The sequence below is a fragment of the Lithobates pipiens genome, unplaced genomic scaffold (genome assembly GCF_037356315.1).
Source record: "Lithobates pipiens isolate NorthernLeopardFrog02 unplaced genomic scaffold, aLitPip1_a1.2 Scaffold_8, whole genome shotgun sequence".
In the NCBI taxonomy this organism is placed as follows: Eukaryota; Metazoa; Chordata; class Amphibia; order Anura; family Ranidae; genus Lithobates; species Lithobates pipiens.
In genome coordinates this window covers 165674673-165695389 of record NW_027507903.1, presented here as the reverse complement: position 1 = coordinate 165695389, position 20717 = coordinate 165674673, and the positions used below count along the sequence as shown (strand labels likewise).

Sequence of the window (20717 nt, the reverse complement as noted above, 5' to 3'; positions counted from 1 at the left end):
ATAAATAAGAACCTCATTGAAAAGGAGCATTGCATTATGATTGTCTTACCTATGTATTTCTAGATTGTAACTGCTAAAGCCTTACAGTAATTGACATAGGATAACAGTAATAATGCCATTGACTGAAATAAATATAATAGCTGTCCATAGGACTGAATTATCTTACTTAATACAATTTATGAAGCTGTGTATTATCATGATTGTCTGGCCCTTCTAAGAAGACTACTTTAGCACACATTGTATTTGTTTATACTGTACTTGTAAAATAAGTAGACCTTCTATTTTGTTTCCAATCACTTCAGTGTTAATGGATATGTACCTCTTATGTGCCACAATAAGTTGTACATTGCAGCTGCGGGTCTATTGATTTGTGTATTTTTTTTTCGTATTTTGGGTCTGACAAGGTTTTCTCTTGATATTTCTGATTAGTAATAGTTTTAAAATAATAGACGTACAATTAAAAAAAAAACTGCAAAATCTGCCGCTTTGCAGTTCACTGACCTTCAGGTCACACATTAGTTCTTTGCGCTGTAATTATGTATATCTTGTTTACAAAAATCCATAATTACTGTGGTAGAGTGTTTTACCTTGCAACATTTAATGAATGGAAAAGTCAAAATGAAACAAGCACATAGGTGGGCCAGTGCGCTTATTGAAAAATATATGAACTCCCCAATTCACTTTTACATTGGATGGAGGAATCTTGCCCCGTGTGCTTTTTTATTCTGTATGTGTGCTTTATCCACTTCAGCTCTTGTTCATGTATAACTCTTATAGACCCTCAAGATTTTTTAATTTCTTGTATGGACCTATTGATTGTGAAATCATTTTTGTCATTACAAAAGATAATGAAGTAACACAGACTGTATAACCCTTTTCAGGGCAAGCAAATGCTTTCTTTTGCACTATTGCAGAATAATATTAGTGAAGGGGGAAAAGGGAGGTAGTTAATTTGGGCTAATATGGATTAACCAGGTATTGATTAACTTTAAATAGGTACTATTAAAAGAGGGAAACAACATAAACTATTTCCTTTGTGAACTGACACAAATTTTTAAATATAGCCTGAGAACCATGTCTGCAGACTTTGTTTTATTGTAGTGTCCGGTCTGTGCTGTAGAAGTTCTTTCTGAGCCACAGTAGGAAGAAGGAAACCAGGTACCAAGCAAATTCATTTTTTATTTTATTTTTGGCCCATATCTTGTATGCCCAAGGTTCATAGATAGTTAACAAACAGCGAACATCTAAGTAAGAAGAGAAAAAAATCATGGTAAGAATAGAAAAAAACTAAGATGGCCTTTCGCCCAACTTTTGGGTGTGATGACATCATGTGGCTATGCCCTCTGAGGAAGTCAATGTATTACATGACAAAATGCATTAGTGGGCATAGCTGAATGACGTCAACATCCCCGGAAGGCGGTGAGTGGCCATTTTAGTTTTTTTTGTTTTCTCGATCCATGCTTAAGGGGGAAATGTCCTTGGATTTTAAACAGGCGATCTGTATTCAGTGCACTGGATTAGAGAGTGCACCCCCTTTGTGAATAATTATTTTAATGATGAATAAAATAGAAAAGTGTTTTACATACTATTTAACCATACAATTGGTACCACATCACACAAACACTCATACTGTTAAAAAAACAATTGTCCACCTCATGTACATGTATGTATATATATATATATATATATATATATATATATATATATATATATATATATATATTATCAGAGTTTTTTTTTTATTCTATATATCATTTGCTGAGTTGGAAGGCAATAATATTGTGGACTGGAGTGTAACCTGATCCTTGAGCTCTTGGAGTGCCTTTGGAGTATTGCCTGCAGTGATATTACCCAGGGATCTGGGAAGGCTATGTCTGACCTTACCATTGTGGGGGTCATTTCATGAGCTAAGAGGCAGCATGTACAGGTAGTGGAGCACAGCAGTGAAGCACATTTTTCAGCACACACATTTGGATTGAAGCACAGATGTTTTAATGCACTTTCCTGATTGTGGGAACACATGTTAGTGGCAACTAATTGTGCATTTTGCACATTTGCATCACCTAATAATTTTTGTGCAAATACTGTATACGGTATTGTTCTAGTCATTTTGGTTTGAGTGTAGTAATTTTTGATTTCGAGTAGTGAACATAACTAAGTCAAATAAAAAGAAAATCCTTTTTCTACTACTGATTTCAGATCGCAAAATATAGAAACAGCAAAGCAATGTGACTTACCAGGCTTTCCTGGTTCATGCAGCTCTAAGTTCTGAGGTGTTTCAGAATTTGATAGCATGTTGATATCTCTGGAAAAAATGGGGAAAAACACCCTGAGAATTGAATGAAATATTATACAGTCATAGTGCTTTATTTTGTTTACATTGCATTAAAGGCTAACTGTAGATCAATGTTTTAGTTCAGCAGCAGTATTCTTGATTTACTACATAGTCGTCAGTGTACAGTAATGCAGAGACAGGATATGCTTATTATTATACAGGATTTATCTAGTGCCAACAGTTTGCGTAGTGCTTAACAAAATAAAGGCAGACATTGCCATTTGGTACAAGAGGAATCAGAGGGCCCTGCTCATTAGAGCTAACAATCTAAAAAGGGAGGGTCGATTGATACAAAAGGTAATAGCTGTGGGGGATGAGCTGATGGAGGAAGTAAAACAGTATTAGTATTAGTTAGAAGCAAGATAGGCTTCTTTAAAGAGAAGGGATTTCAGGGATGGTCTATAGATTGATAGATTAGGGGACAGTCGGACAGATTGTGGTAGGGAGTTCCAAAGGATGGGAGAAGCTCTGGAGAAATCTGGAGGTGAGCATGGGAAAGGTGACAAGGGAGCTAGAGAGCAGGAGATCTTGGGAGGACCAATTAAGGTTAGTACTTTGAATTTTATTCATTGGGTGAGTGGAAGCCAGTGGAGCGATTGGCAGAGAGGGCTGGAGGACACTGAATGGTTGGTAAGGTGGATGAGTCTTGCATCAGCATTCATTATGGACTGAAGGGGAGATACTCTAAGTAAATGTAGTCCAATGACAAGGGAGTTGCAGTAGCTGAGGCAAGAGATAACCAGGGAGTGAATTAGAAGCTTGGTGGTTTCATTCGTTAAAAAGGGGCATACTGGAAATGTTGTGTATCCTAAGCTGGCATGATTTGGACAGGGATTGGATGTGGGCCTGAAAGGACAGTTCAGAGTCTAAGGTTACCCATAGTACCCTGGCATGTGGGGACGGACTGATACATATGCCATTGATCTTAACAGAGAAGTCAGGGGAAGGGGCACGTGGAGGAGGAAATATTACGAGCTCAGGTTTAGACAGATTCAGTTTGAGGAAGTGGTTTGACATCCAGGCTGATATGTCTGTTAGTAAATCAGTGAAGTGTGAGGAGACTGATGGGGTGAGCTGAGGGACAAAGAGATAAATGTGGGTGTCGTCAGCATATAAATTGTAGTAGACGCCATGGGAGGCTATCAGCTGACCCAGGGAGGATGTGTAGATCAAGACAAGTAAAGGTCCAAGGACAGACCCCAATGGTAAGAGGAGTTGCAGAGGAGGAAGTAGAATTGTAAGTGAAAGTGAAGGTGCGAAGAGATAGGTAAGATTCGAACAGCCATGGAGAGCAAGAAAATTGATTTGGCGCAGCCATGGAGACCAAGCATATTGCGTTTTTTTGAGGAGGGGGGGTGGTCAACTGAACCAAAGCAAGCAGATAGATCCAAGAGTAAGAGTACATAATAATGACTGTTGGTTTTGGCTGTTAAAAATTGTTTGTGAATTTTAGGAGGGCAGTGCTGTGGGCAAAATCCAGACTAAAGGGGATCAAGAAGGTTATTTTCAATGAGGTGGTCACTCAGTCAGCTGTAGAATAAACGTTCAAGGAGTTTGGAGGCAAAAGAAAGTAAAGAGACGGGTCTTAGGTTGTTAAGATTGTTGGGTTCTAGTGAGGCCCTTTTTGGTATTGGGGTTTTAAAGGGTTGGGAAGATGCCAGTAGAGAGTTAAAGGTTGAAGATATGAGTTAAAGAGTGTAGGATAGAGCCAGATGGTGACCGTAGTATTTGAGAAGGAACAGGGTCCAGGGGGCAGGAGGTTAGGTGGGTGTTAGAAAAAAGTTTAGTGGCTTCCTCTATAGTAGTTGGGTTAAAAGAGGGAAGTATTGATTGTGCAGGAGGACAAGGAGTGTAAAGTGAGGGAGATAACTGGAGAGTGGAGATCTCAAGACAAATTGTCTCAATCTTATTTTTGAAGTGATTAGCAATCTCCTGGGCAGTGAGTAAGTTAGTGGATGGAGGTAATGGAGGATAAAGTAACGTGGTAAAGGTAGAAAAGAGTTGATGGGGACTGCGTGAGAGGTTATTAATGAGAGTGATAAAGTAGGTCTGTTTGGCAGTATGGAGGCAGGAATGGTATTTTTGGAGGGCAGATTTATATCGGTTGAAATCTTGCTGTGACTAATGCCCTGTACATACGGTCGGACTTTCCGACAACAAAATCCATCTGATTTTTTCCGACGGATTTTGGCCCAAACTTGTCTAGTATACACACGGTTCCACAAAGTTGCCAGAAGATCCAATCGCTCTGAATGTGGTGATGTAGAACACGTACGAGGGGACTATAAACGGGCCAGTAGCCAATAGCTTTCGTCTCGTAATTTATTCTGAGCATGCGTGGCACTTTGTCCGTTGGAATTATCTACACATGATTGGAATTTAAACGTTCAGATTTTGTTGTCGGAAAAATTTTAGATCCAGCTCTCAAACTTTGTGTGTCGGAAATTCCGACAGGAAAAGTCAGATGGAGCACACACACGATCGGATTTCCGACAACACGAACCGATCGCACATTTTCCATGGGAAAGTCTGACCGTGTGTACAGGACATTAGTCTTACACCACAGATGCTCAAGAGCGCAGCTCTGTTTTTAGAGGCTTTTGGTATTGTCTGTCTGCCAGGGTTGCAGCGGTCAGGGCTTGATTCTGTGTGTAGTGAGGAGGGCAAAGGTATAAAGGGAGGATGACAGTGAGTGAACTGTTGTAGACAGAAGTGGCCAAGTTGGGGCAGGACAAGGATTTCATTTTACAGTAGAGACAATCTGTAGCAGAAAAAAGAAGAGAAGGGTTAAGATGGCAAACGTTTCTACGGGTAATAGTTTGGTAGTTGAAAGGCAAGGAGGAGGAAGATAAGGAGAGAGTGAAACTAATAATGTGGTGATTAGAGAGAGGAAAAGAAATATTGAAGAGGTTGTGCGGAGTACATAGGTAGGAGAATATGAGATCAAGGCAGTTGCCAACAGAGTGAGTAGAAGCGTTTGTCCATTGTTTTAGGTCAAAAGAGGTTGTTAGGCTCAGCAGCTTAGAAGTAGTGTTAAGATTAACAGGGAATGATTGTTGGAATTTCAGAAGAGAGAAAGTAGGGTAGCCAGGCACAGAAGTCTTCAAGGAAGCTTGACACCAGTCCAGGGGGCCTTTAGTTCACAGCAATTCTCAATGTAACTGGAGAAAATAGACAAATACAGTGAGCTTCAAATGAGGAGTGGGACAGAGAGGGGGGTGGATGAAGAACCTGAAAAGTGCTTTGAGAGGATAGGAGGATTCCAACACCACCTGCTTTCTGTCCACTAGGCGCCACATAGGAGAGAGCAGCAGAAGAAGGAAAGTCAGATTCTTGAATCCAGGTCTCAGTAATTGCAAGTAGGTTCAGGAAGTTCGTGATAAATAGGTCATGGACGGTGGTGAGTTTGTTACAAGCAGTAAGTGGGGATTCCAAAGGGCACAGGAGAAGGTGAGTCTGGTTCTAGGCAGAAGAGGAATAAAATGAGATTGTGTGGATTGTGGCTCCTATCAGAGAATGGGGGTGTCGGGTATGTTGGCCGAAGGTAAATGATGGCGGTCCAGGATTTGGGGAAATATCTCCAGAAGTTAGGAGAAGCAGAAGGGTGAGAGAGGTGATATGGGAGTGTCACTTATGTGGGGGGGGGGGGGGGGAATCCCAGTGTCCTGCAGGCTTTATTGATATATGGGTTCATAATTAGCAGGAGCTGATGTGTGCAGTGATAAGGTGAATACAGGAGTGAGGGTGATATATATAAGCTATGGGGTTGAGAAGAGGGATGAAGAAGAGAGAGGTTAAGGAGAGAGGATGCAACTGTGAGAAGGCAAAGTAGGGCATGCATGATACAGAGTGGTGAGATTGAGGGGAAGCCTGGATGACAGATGAAAAAGTTTGATGGAGAATCAGGTCACCTGTAGTCTGTTTAATATTCTGTAGTAGTCTGTTGTGGATTTTCACTTAGTGCAATTGCTAAAGTGCTGAGCTGAAGTGTAATACTTAATCCAATATGAATACTTTATCCAAGATGATAGTTGCCAATGCAATCCTTACCTGTACAAACCCCTGGCTGTGCATCCCCTAGAGAAGGCCTAAATGTATGCTTAGAGACAAAGTATGTGACATACTGAAGGCTTAACCACTTCCCCACCAGCGCACGACGATGTACGTCGACAGAATGGCACGGGCAGGCATATTGGCGTACAGGTACGTCCAATATTCAATGCCGCCCTGCCATCGGGAGCGCGCTGGGCGGGACCCCCGTGAGTCCGGTCGCAGGACCCGCAGACTCGATCGCCGCGGGCATCCCCGCGATCGTCTAACGGAGCGGCCGAATGGAGGAAATGCCGAGTAAACAGCATTTCTCCATTCTGCCTAGCAACTAGTGACGCTGATCTCTGCTCCATGTGATTGGAGCAGAGATCAGTGTTCACTAAATGAAAGCCCAACCCCCCCACAGTTAGTAACACACCCCTAGGAACACTTAACCCCTACACTGCCACCCCCTGGTTAACCCCTTCACTGCCAGTGTCATTTACACAGGAATCACTGCATTTATATAGCAGTGATTACTGTATAAATGACAATGGTCCCAAAAATGTGACAAAAATGTCCGATGGGTCCCCCACAATGTCGCAGTCACAATAAAAATCGCTGATCGCCGCCATTACTAGTAAAAAGAAAAATAATAAAAAATTATTAATAAAAATGCTATAAAACTATCCCTATTTTGTAAACGCTATAACTTTTGCGCAAACCAATCAATAATCTCTTATTGCGATTTTTTTTTACCAAAAATATGTAGAATACGTATCGGCCTAAACTGAGGGAAAAAAATGTTTTTTTATATATTTTTGGGGGATATTTATTATAACAAAAAGTAAAAAATAATGCGTTTTTTTCAAAATTGTCGCTCTATTTTTGTTTATAGCGCAAAAAATTAAAACCGCAGGGGTGATCAAATACCACCAAAAGAAAGCTCTATTTGTGGGAAAAAAAGGACGTCAATTTTGTTTGGGAGCCACGTTGCACGACCGCGCAATTGTCAGTTAAAGCGACGCAGTGCCGAATCACAAAAAGTGGTCTGGTCTTTGACCAGCAAATTGGTCCGGTCTGAAAGTGGTTAAGCATGGTACACACATTCCTTTTTTTCTGTTTAACCAGTGGATTTAATGAAAAAAAAAAACAAACAAACAAACAGATCCACAAATAAGCACAAACAATGTTAATCGACCCCCACTGTCAGAATACACTGATCAGTATAGAAAATAAGAGTGCATGTTTTTTGACACAGAAGTTTAATTTTAATTTTTGAAACCTGAAAACTCAATAATAACTTGCTGATGCTTAACCTCAATGTAATCCTTAACTTTAACTGTAAACCTGATGCCTAAATGTAACCTTCAGCCTAGTCCTTAACACTAGTCTTAAACCTCAGCCAAAATGTACACTATCACTGGTATAAATACTATATTGTCACAGTGGTAAATACCACCAAGGCACTACTACCATTGAAAATAATATAATATTACATTGAAAATAATAAAATAAAAGCTTTGGTGCCTGTGGACCAAATTACTTTCTTGTTTCTTACTAATATGTTTACCTTAGGGCTTATCTTAAATTTGCATAGCCATAATACAAAGTGAACACATACATTTGATTTGAATACTTAATTTTAAAGATGACTGTACATTTTGCTTTGCATTTTTGATTAGTTAAATGGTGTAGAACACAGCTACACACCTACACTGCCCATCATCAACCTTGCTCAAACCCCAATGGTTGGCTTGCTCCCTTGTCATCTCTATCACTGGCTAGTCTAAAATATCTATTAAAAATGTGTGCGTTGTACAAATGACATGTCTGCTTACCTTGTTTTCAGGCGGCATCTATTAATATACATTGTTGACTTCAAAGTTCATCTTCATTAAACCTTATTGTTTTATTCGATTTTTATTGATTAATAAGCTTAAAACTGATGTGTTATATAATTTTTTTAATGTTTGTATAAAATATTAGTTTACAGATATTCATTACAGTATGTATTTATTACACTGATTATCCAAAGCAGGTCTTTTTCAATCAGAAAGCCTAGATGTACCTGCACAATTTGGGGCACAATTAAATCATCTGATTTTACTGTTCTAGGAGTAAGGAGAAGAGGTGTGTCCCTCCTGTGTGAGTTATCTTCGGTGTAATTAATATGTTCTTTCTTTAACTAAGCTTTACTTATCTGCATCTAGAAATCTAGAATTCTTTCTGCACAAAGGCTTCTGGGGTTAAGTTCCTAAAACTGGAGAGTGCAAAATCCGATGCAGTTCTGCAAAGAAACCAATCAGCCTCCAGCTTTTATTGTCAGAGCTTAATTGAACAAGCTGAACTTGGAAGCTGATTGGCTACCATGCAGAGCTGCACTCTCCAGTTTTAGTAAATTAACCTATCTGGCTGTTGGTAAATCAAATATTTAAAACAGTATTTATTTTAATTATAATATATATATATATATATATATATATATATATATATATATATATATATATATATATATATATATATATATATATATATATATATATATATATATATACGCATATATACTGTATCTATCTATAGTTATATATTCACAGTATCTCAAAAAGTCAGTACACCCCTAACATTTTTGTAAATATGTTATTATATCTTTTCATGTGACAACACTGAAGAAATTACACTTTGCTACAATGTAAAGTAGTGAGTGTACAGCTTGTATAACAGTGTAAATTTGTTGTCCCCTCAAAATAACTCAACACACAGCCATTAATGTCTAAACCACTGGCAATAAAAGTGAGTACACCCCTAAGTGAAAATGTCCAAATTGGGCCAAATTAGCCATTTTCCCTCTCCGGTGTCATGTGACTCGTTAGTGTTACACGGTCTCAGGTGTGAATGGAGAGCAGGTGTGTTAAATTTTCATTCTCTCATACTGGTCACTGGAAGTTCAACATGGCACCTCATGGCAATGAACTCTCTGATGATCTGAAAAAAAGAATTGTTGCTCTACATTAAGATGGCCTAGGCTATAAGAAGATTGCAAAGACCCTGAAACTGAGCTACAGCACGTTAGCTAAGACCATACAGTGGATTAATAGGACAGGTTTCACACAGAACAGGCCTCACCATGGTCGACCAAAGAACTTGAGTGCACATGCTCAGCGTCATAGCCAGAGGTTAACTTTGGGAAATAGACGTAGGAGTGCTGCCAGCATTGCTGCAGAGGGTGAAGGGGTGGGGGGGTCAGCCTGTCAGTGCTCAGATCATACGCCGCACACTGCATCAAATTGGTCTGCATGGCTGTCGTCCCAGAAGGAAGCCTCTTCTGAAGATGATGCACAAAAAAGCCCACAAACAGTTTGCTGAAGACAAGCAGAGTAAGGACATCAATTACTGGAACCATGTCCTGTGGTCTCATGAGACCAAGATAAACTTATTTGGTTCAGATGGTGTCAAGCATGTGTGGTGGCAACCAGATGAGGAGTACAAGTGTATCTTGCCTACAGTCAAGCATGGTGGTGGGCGTGTCATGGTCTGGGGCTGCATGAGTGCTGCCGGCACTGAAGAGCTACAGTTCATTGAGGGAACCATGTCCTGTGACATACTGAAACAGAGCATGATCCCCTGCCTTTAGAGACTGGGCCACAGGGCAGTATTCCAACATTGTAATGACCCAAAACACACCTCCATGACAACCTCTGCCTTGCTAAAGAAGAAAGGGTAAAGGTAATGGACTGGGCATGCATGTCTCCAGACCTAAACCCTATTGAGCATCTGTGGGGCATCCTCTAATGGAAGGTGGAGGAGTGCAAGGTCTCTAATATCCACCAGCTCCGTGATGTCATCATGGAGGAGCGGAAGAGGACTCCAGTGGTAATTTGTGAAGCTCTGGTGAACTCCATGTCCAAGAGGGTTAAAGCAGTGCTGGTAAATAATGGTGGCCACTGGTTCCACTACATATTGCCACTTTGTGCCCAATTTGGACTGTTTTACTTAGTGGTGTACTCACTTTCGTTGCCAGCGATTACGACAATAATGGCTGTGTGTTGAGTTATTTTGAGGAGACAGCAAATTTACACTGTTATACAAGCTGTACAGTCACTACTCACATTGTAGCAAAGTGTAATTTCTTCAGTGTTGTCACATGAAACTTTTGTGAGATACTGCACATCTATCTAGATAGATAGATAGATAGACTGTATATACAGTATATATGCCAGAGCACAGAACACAGCATTGTATACTGTATTCAGCTGAGGCTACACATAGAGTTTAAACAGCACACCCAGCAAGTGCACCTGTTAGTGCAGTAAATAGTTCATTTGGGCCACCTTGGCCCAAACACACTATTTAAAGGGACATCATGGAGTTAAGCTTTAATGTAACTTTCATAATTATCCAGTTAGTATTCACGACCAAAAGTGACATCAATAACTGGAGCAAAGGAAGATGAAAATAAACTCACAGTCTTACACATATGTCTGCTTCACCACTTGATTGACTAATGATACTTTGAACTTCTTCATATGTCTTTGCAGTTAATAGGAAACCATTCCATTCTAAAATTTGCATTCCTGTAAAAAACGGTCACATAATGTTATTTTAGTGTAATATCTACATATAAAAATATATATTTGTACTGTTTTCTGTTCATTTAGATTTATCATACTGCTTATATATTATGTGCAGCTCTTTGAATATTAAGAATATGGTAACTGCCAGTTGCCAAAATGATCACCAATATATATATATATATATATATTGCCGCAAACTAGAAGATTTCTACAACTTAATTTGAAATTTGCAACTTATCAAATGTATTGTTACCAGTTTGTAGTCAATCCAATTATTCACAATTTATGTGAGCATTTATTGTATCAATGGCGAACTGCCACATCTGTGCTTATCCAAAAAAAAGCAATACAAGGAACAATATTGTGCAAAGCACAGAATGCCATCGCAATAAGTCATATTTCCTTTTGATGCAGCCAGAGTATAAATGTGGCTTTCTGACTGCTTGCTATGGTTTACTACACTTTGCATGTTTCTTGTTGAATAAGCCAATGAGCAAAACTGATTTAGTGCAGGTGCTCAGGTGTTTAATGTGCACAAAGTGCAAAATCTCACATGCTTTTTACTTTAATGGCAGGTAAAATCCAACTATGTCACGAGAGTCACATTATGAACATTCTGTTTTAATGCCCGCTTTAAAGAGGCACTGTCACTTTGCCTATGCAGGACAAAGTGACAGTGTCTCTCCAAATAATCCACCACTACAACCTCCTACTAATCTTACTAGTGCTCCCTCAACACTCCTTCCACCTCAGCAGCTGTCCATAATACCTGCCACTTTTGGTTATGGAGGACCATGTGACCTCCTCCACTGTGGGAGTACTGCAAGTCACCAACCCCAGTCATTTTAGTGCAAGCAGCAGCGGCGGAGCAGAGGGGAAGCACTTTTAAGGTCAGTTTGAGGGGGGACACTGTTTTTGCGTCCTGTATAGACATAATGAGAATGTCTCTTTTTTTACTTTTGGTAACACTTGGTTATTGGAGTTAAAGGACTATTTTTATCTTTTACAATGTGCCTTTTTAAGCATAAAATAACTGTATAAATTAGTAGCAGTATTGTGCAATATTTTAAAGTGACTAAAACATTTGATGTCATTTTCAGATATCTAATATAAATTGCTGCTTTAGGCAGCAGTGCAGACAAATGCTAGGTGTCTTTAAACAAAAATCTAAAAGGTGTATACAACATCTAGGTGATGCAATTATATCAACCAATTGAATCCTACCAATGTAGAATTATACAATCCACAAAACCCATAGTGCACTATAATATAGTGTATCTTCAGTATATCTGAAGGAATGTGATTTCTTAAAGTAGCTTTTTTTTCACTTGTAAAATGTAATGCTTTGAACGACAGGTTCAAACTCAACAGAAAGCTGCATTTTAAATATTAGGCAGGTTTAAATAAAAATATTAATTGATTAGGAAATCTAGAAGTATGCATTATTTTATGGAATCGTTATATTTAAATAGTAAAAATACAGCTATAAATAGATATAGTATAAATACAATTTAGAAAGCAAAATTGTCATCTTAAATTGTATTCATATGCTGCTTTAAGAAAGGATGTCACATTCTCAGTTTTCACACAGCAAGCGGAGATATTTGATAAGAGCACACAAGGAATGTCCACTGCAAAATAACACAATCGTCACTTACAAAAACTAAAATGGATCTTCGTACATGTTTTGCCGTATTCCTGTGCTGTGGCATAACAAAATCCAAAAAATAGTATATTGATATCGTTGTATTAACCTGTACCACCTGCTTCAAAATAATGGCATAAAACACAGGGTAGAGCCTGAAGTATGGCCTACATAACTATAAAGATTTGGAATCCATAGATATGACCATAAATAAATATATAAAGAAAATAAACACAGTATGAAAATACAATATTCACGTGCAGAATGTAACATGAGTACACTTACTAAATACAACAAAATAGCAACAAAATACACACATAAATACACAGGAATTAAAGTATACCTCAACCCCAAACTGTTTTAACTTTGGATGTAGGGCTAGTAGTTAATCCTCTATAATCTAAAATCATCTATATCCCATTGGGGAGATTTCTCTTCAGTTCCTGTCATGAAGATGCGACAGGATGTGAGAACTGGAATCAGAAAGAGTAGGGAGCTATACATCAGCAATCAGTCCAATCAACAAGTATGGAAGATAGGCTTCAGCTTTTCTGCTCCCAAGCCATGATCCTCTTAGCCCTTGTACACACGGTCGGAGATTCCGACAACCAAATCCGTCGGAGTTATTCCGACTGATTAATTCCGGAAGAGCTCCGGAAGTGATGTTGCATACACACGGTCGGACTAAATTGTCGGAAAATCTGATTGTACATAACGTGATGACGTTATTTCGTTACGACGGGACTACGTTCAGGCTAGTAGCCAATAGTTTTGGTCTAGGAATTTGATCTGAGCATGCATTGCACTTTGTCCGTCGGAGTAGGCTACACATGATCGGAGTATGTCCAATAGGAGCATTTTGTCTGAAAATTTTACCGGCAAGTTGGAAAAATTGGTCCGTCGGATATTCCGACAGAAACAGTCCGATGCAGACCACACACAGTTGGAATATCTGACAAAACGGTCCGATAGGAAACATTCTGACAGAATCTCCGACCGCGTGTACAAGGGCTTACACATTTCACTCTCCTGTGGGCTTAGTCATAGAGGAAGTGAGAAGAAACATCTCCAACATGAGGGAAATTCCATATTAGACAGTTATCAAAGGGGCAAGCACTCCCATTGGAAGAATGTCCTTCTAATCCAGTTCTGGTGACAACTCATAATTTTGGATTCTCCCATCACTTTCTGTTCCCATAACAGTGGTGATGAGGACAAATCAGGATGAATAGAGAGTAAATTGCCTTAATGGTGACAAAGACAACAGGAAAAGCAATCTGATAGGGGTACAAATAATTATTAAGGCTATTATTGTGTCATGCCAAAGTTTAGAAATACTTCAGACTCTTGAGCATATGTATAAAGCAGTGTATGTAACATTCACCAAAATGCCCTGCAGGTGAAGCCATCACCATATTTTAAATATTTGCACCAAAAAGATACACCTTTGTGAATGTATTGCAATTCATCATTAACTGCTTCATAAATATAGACCTTAGATAAACTGAACTGGCTAAAGCAGCTAGAAAATATCAGAAAATTTAGCAAAAATGTTAACTAGGAGAAAGTTAGTTATGTTAGTTAAAAAAAATGTGATGTTATTGTGCAAAAATCTAAACAACCTGAATGGACAAGGTGGTCAGTTTTGAATAGTATGTCATTGGTTTTGCAGAGAACAAATGCAGTAAATACTAGAAATGACATGCATAATAAAATGTATAAAAATTGGAGTAAAGAAGACTAGAGAAAGCTGTAAAAGAATGAAGGATAGTTGAATCCTTTTTTGTTTTAATAGCAAACAACTTCACTTTTGCACAATTTTTTTTATTAAAAAGTATGTAAACCCTATCAATGAACGTCTCTTATCTGTTCCCTTTAAGGTTGGTAAATATACCATTGAAAGTATTTTGTTATATACAGTCGGTAAGTGCACAAAATACCATTTGATCAAATTCAAAGCTGCCTTGTGCACAATTCCTGAATTATCTCATTGAGAGAAATTAGACCTCCTTGTTCCTATCTTGGGACTACAGAGTGATTAACTTTTATGTTGTGTAAATGGAAAAGTGGGAAGGTATCAGTAGTTTAGCAAAAGAAGTCTGGGCAGGGCTGACAACACTTGGTCCACAAAAAATGCTATATATTTTCAGCCCACAAAAGGACTTGGGACCTGAGTGAATTTTTGGCAGATCAGCAGGTATTTTTTGTACTTGCAGGGTCTGAAACATGTGAAAATGTGCATGTATTGCATGCTTTTTTTTAACAGCTTCCGGACCAGCCGTCGCAGTTTTACTGCGGCAGGCTAGCTCCCATGTGCAAAATGACATTATTGTACGTGATCTCACAACGTCCAGATAGCAGGCGTGTGCCCGATTCACAGTGGGTGTGCCGATGCTCGTGACTGACGGTCGCGATGACCGCCACCCATGAGCGATGGTGACCAGAAGAGACAGAACAGGGACGAGTGTGTGTAAACACACACTTCCCTGTTCTGTTCTGACAGGAGGGACAGATCATGTGTTTCTATTAGCTAGGAACCATGATCTGTCACTTCCTGTAGTTAGTCCCTGACCCTTCAGTTCGAATCATCTCCCCAGGGAACAATGTTAACCCCTTCACCACCCCCTAATATTAACCCCTTTACTGCCAGTGAAATTTTTACAGTAATCAATGCATTTTTAATCGCACTGATCGCTGTATTAATGCCAATGGTTCCAAAAATGTGTCAAAATTGTCCGATGTGTCTGCCATAATGTCGCAGTCATGATAAAAATTGCAATTTGGCACCATTACTAGTAAAGAAAAATAATGATAAAAATGCTATAAATCTATCCCCTATTTTGTAGACTCTATAGCTTTTGCGCAAACCAATCAATATACACTTATTGCGATTTTTTTTTTACCAAAAATATGTAGAAGAATACATATCGGCCTAAACTGAGGAAAAAAATATATATATATTTTTGGGGGATATTTATTATAGCAAAAAGTAATATAAATAATAAATAATGTGTTTATTTCAAAATTGTCGCAATATTTTTGTTTTTTTAGCGCAAAAAATAAACACCACAGATGCGATCAAATACCACCAAAAGAAAGCTCTATTTGTGTCAAACAAAGGATGTCAATTTTTTTTGGGTACAGGGTCGCATAATCACGCAATTGTCAGTTAAAGCGAATCAGTGCCGAATCGCTAAAAGTGCTCTGGTAAGGAAGGGGGTAAATTCTTCCAGGGCTGAAGCAGTTAAAGCAGCTCCAGTTGGAAGCAGCCAAAATAACATATACTGATCAATGTCTAAATTTAGTTCTAATTTGAGTAAAGGAACACATGTCAGATGACTTCTAAATAAAGTACCCACACACAACCCAGTCCTTGTAAATGATGCATTATATTTTAACTGTGTTTGCAATAATTATTCAAGGATTGGATAATGTAGGGATTCCCTAGGAGAAGATAATTGGCACCTCTAGCCTTTGGAAACTCTTGCTATTACACCCACAGACATTCCATTAGGGCTGTCCATGCACATCTACCCTAATTTCTGGACAAATATGCTTCCTAATAGTGCATGGATGATAGAACTGCTTTGATGACCAGCGCAACCAATTCATCTTTTTCTTTTTCTAAATCACTAGAAATATAAAGGCTATAAACTGACATATTGGAGTGTGTACCACAAAACAGTTCTTTAATACCCGAGTCATAGCACAGCATTTACATAATTTATTTTAGTTTGCAACAAGGACGTATTAAAAAAATTGTGCTTTACAATTATTGAATTATAATGATATTGCCTAAAATGTTAGCATAACAAAACAATGTAGTGACATAATAAATAAAATAAATATAGAACCTTCTGGCTATATAATATAACGTCCAGCAGTCACACCTGGCCAAAATCTAAATTACTCAATATTAATGTGGAAGAAGAGGCTAAGCTATAAACCAGCTTTTAATTGTTGCCTACTCACTACTGACCCCCATTTTCCTACATACATTTTCTAATACATTGCAACATAACTTTTCCCTAATGTTTCTATATATGTCCAAATGATCTTAAAGCTCCATTTTACCTATATAAATGAGGAGGACCAATAATGCACATGAATTGCATAGAGCAGTGATGTCACTGGTCGGCATTCATTGCTGTACACTTAAAATAGTTTGGAGCTTTGTGGTCAATTACCACTTAGAAAACATATTAAAAATTTATTAGTATTTGAATTCATTAGAAAATGAATAGAGTTAATGGGGAGCACTGCAGAGATAACATTTAATTAGTTTATAGTTTAGCTTTTCCATATACTTTAAATAATTGTAATTTAGCAGACTTCCTTGTGAAAGATTTAGATGCGGCCCCTCTTTTAGCCTTACTTACCTTTTGTTAACCTGACAATTTGGCTTAAATGTAAAAAGACAAGACTAACTGGAAGTTTGACAGTTGATGCCTTGTCCCCTACTGCGTCGAAAAAACTGCCCGTAAGTTTATAAGTGTGCCCATCAGTTTTAAATAATACGTTGGGAGCCCTTTCACACTGAGGTGGTTTTCAGGCATTTTAGAGCTAGAAATAGCACCTGTAAAGTTCCTGAAAACTGCCTTCCAATGCCGCCCGAATGCGAAAGCCTGAGTGTTTTGACACTGGGGGGTGCGCTTGCGGGATGTTAGAAAAAGGCCTGCAAGCAGCATCTTTGGGGTGGTTTGGGAGCACTGTATACAGTGCTTTCAAAATGCCCCTGCCCATTGTAATGCTTCCGAAGCATCTAAAAAAGCTCTTCAGAAGCACCGGAACAAGGGTGTTTTTAACCCCTTCTCTGGGGTTAAAAGCTCCCCACTAGCTGGTGAAACGCGCTGCTTAAACAGCAGTAAAGTGCAGCTAAAATGAGCAGCACTTTATCGCTAATGCACGGGCAGCCCTAGTGTGATGGGGCTCTTAATGTAAACAAAATCCGAGTTTTGCTATTTGACACTGCTATGCACTCAAAAGATGAGAAATGGTATGGGTAATCAAAAAGTTGAAAAGGCATCAACTGATTATTTAATATCTGTAAAGCAAACACACATTTTAATCCAGAATAATACTATTCTGATCTTTAACCCCCCCCCTCCATGCATGTTACTGATTCAACAATAGTTTAACAGTCTGGCAGACCAGGCCTTCTGGAAAATATTCTGATGTATTCGGAATCAAGTCAACTATACATTCTGCATCCCATAAAAGTCTCTTTGATGAGAATGTGAGGCCATCTGCTCAAAGGGATTGAATCACAAGATAACGATCTGAAGCACACTAGCAAATCCACCAAGGCATGGCTCAAAAAAAGAACTGAAGGCTTATGAACTAGCCTAGTGAATTGGATGTGGTGGAACCCACATCCAATTCACAATAGTGTGAATCCAGCCTAAAGGTGGAGAGGGTGGAACTGAGAATGGGAAGAAGGCCTCAAACTGGAGCTGTGCTTTAACTGAATATTCTGAATATTTGCAAAAAAACATACATTTCTGTTTTCTTTTTCTCTTGTTTTTTTTTTTTATATTTACGTGCGCTTTTTTCTTATTAATTTCAAATGCTCAAATTTTCTAAATATCTTTATTTTTTTAACTTTTTTTTATACAAAACACTGATTCGGACACATGGGATACTAATGCAAGGAAATCTCTTGCACAAAGCCACTGATGCAATAATATAATTGATTGCAGGTTTTGTGTGTTTATTGGCCAAACTAGATGGTCTTTTTAACACAACACTTCACCATATAAATTACGTTATTTTACTAATGTATGGCATGCATTTCAAGCGCTATCATTATTTTGAAATTGTGTACTGCAAGTCACCAAATAGAACTGCTAAAATGTCAGAAGGTAATGAGTCATATTCTATTTGTATCTTCACACACATTACTCACTAGAGAAATCTATGCAGCCTTTCTAACATGCTGGCATAAGCTAACCAAAACTAAAGATATTATGTGAAAAATGAATTGCATGGCTAACAGATGAAAACATTATGTTGATAGGCAGTGACATACCTACTCTGCTGCATTGAAGCCTAATACTAGCCTTGTTTTGTTAGGGTAGCATAGGAAGTAGAACTGTTGTCGGGTGTTTTTTTTTTGTCTCTGTCTGAATGAGGTTCCCCTCCTCTCCTCTTCCTGTGCCAGAGGCTCATAAGGGCAGGGGGGATGGGAAATCTCTCCAATAGGAACACAAATAAAAACCCTTTTATGTGGCGAAGGATTGGGAAGACTGTGGGGTTTTGACCAAATGTGGCTTACCTGTCTTTGTAAATCATGTTTTTTTCATTATTCATATTTGTGCATTTAAACTCCCTGGTGGCATGATTATTCAATAATGTAATTATTCAATAATGTAAAAAAATCAAAAACACTGAAATATGCTGTGTTGCAGAATTGTCGTTGTCATTACTTACTTTAATATAAAACTGCATGCAGGACATACAGCATGCAGGTATACTGTATCTATACTGTGTTTTTCACTTTTTGAATTTGGTGCAAACTCCGTCCCCGTGCGTCGCAACGCTCGCAGGGAACGGAGCTCGGCACTGTCACAGATCGAGCGAGACACAGCAGCTCACTGATCACAGCGGGGAGACATCACTGGATCCAGGGGACAAGGTAAGTAACCCTTACATGGATCCAGCGATGCGATCCCTGGCTTGTGAATACCGCTTATGGTAATTAGATCTCACCCCGAGCCAGACTCGGGAATACAGCCAGGGGGGTTAATATATCTAAATCCATATTACCAAAATTATTGGGATGCCTGCCTTTACATGCAAGTAACTTTAATGGCATCCCAGTCTTAGGCCGTAGGGTTCAATATTGAGTTGGCCCACCCTCTGCAGCTGAAACAGCTTCAAAAGGGCATTTGTGAGGTCAGGCACTGATGTTGGAGAGAAGGCCTGGCTCAGAGTCTAGGTGTTGTAAAGCTATAACAACACAGGGGGCTTGCCCCCTGAAACACGTACGCCTCTCAATTGCGTGGCAGAAGACACGGCCTGCGGCTGCCGTTGTTGCTCGATAAGTCTGTTTGTAAATTATTGCAGGGCTCAAAATTTCAAGTCCTGAGCTGCAGGCCTCAACGGTTACTCGTCACCAGTTGCCTCACCCAACCTCGCCCATGGCCTGCCCATAATCCCCCCCTAAACATGCCCTCATAAATTATTTCATGAAATGACACTTACATTTTTATGCAGAATTAATTTATAAAAATAAATATTAATAACAACTTTATCCATGCCCAACAATGCAGCCTAACTGTGCCAATCAATGCTGCCTAACCTGTGTCCATCAATGCAGCTTGCCCAAGTCCATCTATGCAGCCTGCCCTTTCATTTAAATTGCTGTATGTTCCCGCTGCTCGCCGTCACACACAGTCCCACCCCCTGGCCAGGGAACTTTGATAGACAGATCGCCCATCCCAGGACTGGACAGGTGCTCTGTCTATCAAAGTTCCCGGCCAGGGGGTGGGGCTGTATGTGACAACCAGTGCAGGTAACATACAGCAATTGATGAAACGAAAGCTGTTCCTGTGCTCTGATCATTCGGACGGGTCTCCTCTCTCTTCCCCTCCGCGATCGCTGGGAGAAGGACTTCCATTCAACCTGCTGGTGGTGCTCGCCCCCTGGCTCCCAAGCAGCCCTTCCTAGCCAGCCCTCAAAATCCACTCACAAAATGAGAGCAGGTTAGTGTAATTTTTGAGGGCTGTATTATTGTTTATGATTTTTAATAAATGGTTATGGTGGTTTGCACCCTCCTGTGTGTGTTTTTTACAGTGTGTTAAAGATTACTCAGTCTAAGGAGGGCTGCACTGAGTAAAACATTACTTCCCAAGATATTACATGAAGAGCCTTGGTCTGAGAGCAGGATAGTTTGCAACTTACTATATGAAGCTACTATGCCTTTTTCTTGTATGCTTCTGAAAGGCCTGGCAAGTAAGGGGTAGTAGTATGTTTTCCTGGAAACCTAGCCGACATCAGCCCTACAATTTATAATAATAAAGAGTTTAAGCCAAACTCAAAGCTGAAGAGCGTAATTCTGGTGGTCACCAGCAAGTGTCTCTCAGCAGCAAGCAGATCCCAGTAACTAGGCTTCACCTTATCCTGGCTGCTGGAA

At 39.3% G+C, this 20717-nt stretch overlaps 1 protein-coding gene across 7 annotated transcripts in view; it reads right to left on the bottom strand.

The window, feature by feature from the left end:
* PCLO (piccolo presynaptic cytomatrix protein) overlaps positions 1-20717 on the bottom strand; it is a 490197-nt gene that overhangs the window by 97778 nt on the left and 371702 nt on the right. For all 7 annotated transcript variants that reach the window (XM_077473379.1, XM_077473380.1, XM_077473384.1 and 4 more), the window contains 2 exons: positions 10830-10938; positions 2238-2305 (listed from right to left, as the gene is read on the bottom strand). In XM_077473379.1, coding sequence (XP_077329505.1) covers positions 2238-2305; positions 10830-10938 — 177 coding nt within the window. The remainder of the gene's footprint in view (positions 1-2237; positions 2306-10829; positions 10939-20717) is intronic.